Here is a 3199-nt window from a genome sequence, read left to right as displayed (position 1 = left end):
ATAAAATACAGGTGACCAAGTGCACTGCATGGGCTAATTGGAAATCACGAGAAAACGCGCAGAAAACGCTTGGTGCTTGGCCCAGCCATGATGAGCTGTGGCCTGTGGGCCTAGTAAATGCGAGCTTACTGGGCGGACTGACTCCTGATTTGCTCATGCGCGCTTGGGCGACAACTCATCTTTTTGTCGCTCAGGCAATTATATATAGCCACAGCGTATTTGCACAGATGGTCCAGGAGGAGGAACAGCCCAAATTATTTTTTCTTCGTAAGGGTCACATGCAAAGCCCATAGGTAAACCAAGTAGAGCCCGGCCCAGAAAAAGCCCTCGCTTCTTCCTTCCCACCCCACCCCCAAGCGTCTCGCTAGGGTTTCCCTCTTTTAATCCCCTGCCGCCGCCGCCCGCCACTCTCGGCACCCGACCCTCCTCCCACCTCCTCGCCCCGCCGCCGCCGCCCGAGGGTACATTCGCCGCGTCACCGATGGTGAGCCTCCCTGGCCTTTCGCGGCTCTCGTCCTCCGTGCGGAGCTAGCTAACCCCGTTGCTCGCCTGCGCGTGTCTGTGGTGTTTGTTACTCAGGCTTCCGAGAAGAAGCAGGCTAACCCTATGCGGGAGATCAAGGTGCAGAAGCTGGTGCTCAACATCTCCGTCGGAGAGAGCGGGGATCGTCTCACCCGCGCCTCCAAGGTTGGGTCCGTGCCCGTTCTTGCGTCTCAGATCTTTCTCCCAAAGCATCTTTTTTTTTTGGTTGCCGACGTTCGAGTACCTTACGTTGCTACTATGTGATGCGCTCGTAGGTTGCTTAGGATTTTCGCTTTGATATAGTTTTGTAACCTATGGCAATGTGTGCTCGGAGTTGTTCGTAATCTGCGAAGAGGGAATTTTAAATTACGAATTTGTGAAGAGGGAATTTTATATTCTGTTTCCTATCTTATGGTGCGAAAAATCGCTTCAACGGATAAACATGCAGAGCTATTTGTCGTCGGCCGCCAGTACATATCAGTATCATGACGTCTCTTATAGTTGTAGGTCATTGACAACAGAATTATAATTCAAAGCTGAATGATTTGTAAGTTGTAACTGCAATTTAATAAAAGACACGAGATAAAGACATTTTTCAGTTTTCTTTTGTATGGTACAGCTTCCCATGTTCTAGTGCAAAGCATAGATTTCAGATAAAAAATTTCTTGCAAGTTGTCTGTCTCCCGTTGCTGTATACATTTTAAGTCATTTTGGAAATGTTGGTCATTGAAAACAGAATTAGAGTTCAAAGCTGAATGATTTGTAAGTTGTAACTGCAATTTAATAAAATAGACGAGATGAAGACATTATTCAGTTTTTTTGTGGTATGGTACAGCTTGCCATGTTCTAGTGCAAATCATAGAGTTCAGATAAAAAATTTCTTGCAAGTTGTCTCCCGTTGCTGTATACATTTTACAAATCATAGTTTTGTGGAGTTTACTTGAACAGGCTATGCTAAATCATGTAATTTCAAACCTAATTTATTCAGCAGTTACATAGATTTACTTTTGTCATCACCTTTAAATTGTGAAACCTTCAGCACAGCAGTAAACCTACATTGTTTGCTTCCATGCTTGCAGGTCTTGGAGCAACTGAGTGGCCAGTCACCAGTGTTCTCTAAGGGTACACTTGCTTTTCCTATTAGTATTTTCTCTCTTTTTCCTAGCATCTTAGTTTCTTCATTGGTTTAACATTCTGTTGTCGGCCATATCCTTCAGCTAGGTACACTGTCCGTTCCTTTGGTATCAGGCGTAATGAGAAGATTGCCTGCTATGTTACTGTAAGGGGTGAGAAGGCAATGCAACTTCTGGAGAGTGGACTGAAGGTCAAGGAATATGAACTGCTAAGGAGGAACTTCAGTGAGACAGGGTGCTTTGGTTTTGGTATCCAGGAGCACATTGATCTTGGCATCAAGTAAGATATTTAATATTGCCTTTCCACCTAGCTTTTTATTGTTTTGGAAGTAGTTCATATTTCCATGGATATGCATAGTCTGTTTTTAGTGTAATAGTATTTATTGCTGTAAGTGCTCGATCTTGCGAAAGAAAGAAGCCATTAGTTGATTAGCTCTACGATACATGTGAACATATTTAGTTCTATCCTAAAACAGAACATTCTTTTCCTGGTTTTGATGGGCCAATGACTTGAATTAATTGTCTGTACCATTTGAAGACTAGCAACTGCTTGTCTACTGATGCACTTTTACTCTGAGGCCTGATTATTTCGTTTTTATTTGCTTCTGGAACTTTATGTTTTGGAATTCTCTATTTTTTATTTATTTTTTAAATGTTGTAATTCACTTTGCCATTTAACTGATAACAAATCAAAAACTGTTGTACTACTGATAGTGTCTATTCTGGTTTTTGTTTATTTTGGAACGAAGCATATTAATTCTGGTCTGGTCAGCATTTCACGCTGGTGAGGTGATAATATCAATGATTTCATTGATTTGTTTCGGTGCTGATTATCTTTGAATTCAGGGCATTGACATTTTTGACTTTCTTGTTTTAGTTGCATTGCCTATCTCAGGTCATTGTTTGACTGGTCAAATGTTCATCACTGCATCATATAAGTTGATTTTTTGTATGACAGCTATTGCAGATGACAATTACAAATAATATTCATGAAAATCAATAGTTGTTGTCTTCACTATTTTCTTTTATTCATTTGCATCGAATTTGCATGCTCTGTTTGAATGGTGTTCTAAGGATATTGCCATGTTCCTTTTCCGTTACGAATTGCCCTGGCAATTGATGAACTTTTTTCCCGTTGGTATCAGGTATGATCCTTCCACTGGTATTTATGGAATGGACTTCTACGTCGTCCTTGAGCGCGCTGGGTACCGCGTCGCTCGCCGCCGCAGGTGCAAGTCCCGTGTTGGGATCCAGCACAGGGTGACCAAGGAGGATGCCATGAAGTGGTTCCAGGTGAAGTACGAAGGTGTCATCCTCAACAAGGCCCAGGCTAACACTTAGAACCGTGACGTGTAGTCCCAGCCGTTAGACATGTTACCTTGACAGACGATTTCACCTCTATGGAAGTTCTCGGTCTACTTTGTGCAATGTCGGATCATATTATTTACCAAGACTAGGTTCTCAAATCAGTTTTGGAGTGAGGAGCTTATGTTCACTCTGTTTTGTTTGGTTTGCGCAATGTGCTGCATGTGATGATCATCAAT

The 3199-nt window shown here is 42.5% G+C and overlaps 1 protein-coding gene across 1 annotated transcript; it reads left to right on the top strand.

Moving 5' to 3' along the window:
• The first annotated feature begins 320 nt into the window (after nt 1–320).
• Nucleotides 321–3199, top strand: LOC120704798 (60S ribosomal protein L11-like). The gene is made up of 5 exons (XM_039989322.1): nt 321–484; nt 580–687; nt 1602–1644; nt 1740–1935; nt 2801–3199. The coding sequence occupies exons 1-5, from the start codon at nt 482–484 to the stop codon at nt 2994–2996; spliced, it is 546 nt and encodes a 181-aa protein (XP_039845256.1). The 5' UTR covers nt 321–481; the 3' UTR covers nt 2997–3199.

Source organism: Panicum virgatum, chromosome 4K (assembly GCF_016808335.1).
Source record: "Panicum virgatum strain AP13 chromosome 4K, P.virgatum_v5, whole genome shotgun sequence".
NCBI classification, from domain to species: domain Eukaryota; kingdom Viridiplantae; phylum Streptophyta; class Magnoliopsida; order Poales; family Poaceae; genus Panicum; species Panicum virgatum.
The sequence above is the reverse complement of the archived record's forward strand: the minus strand, read 5'-3'. Positions and strand labels throughout refer to the sequence as shown.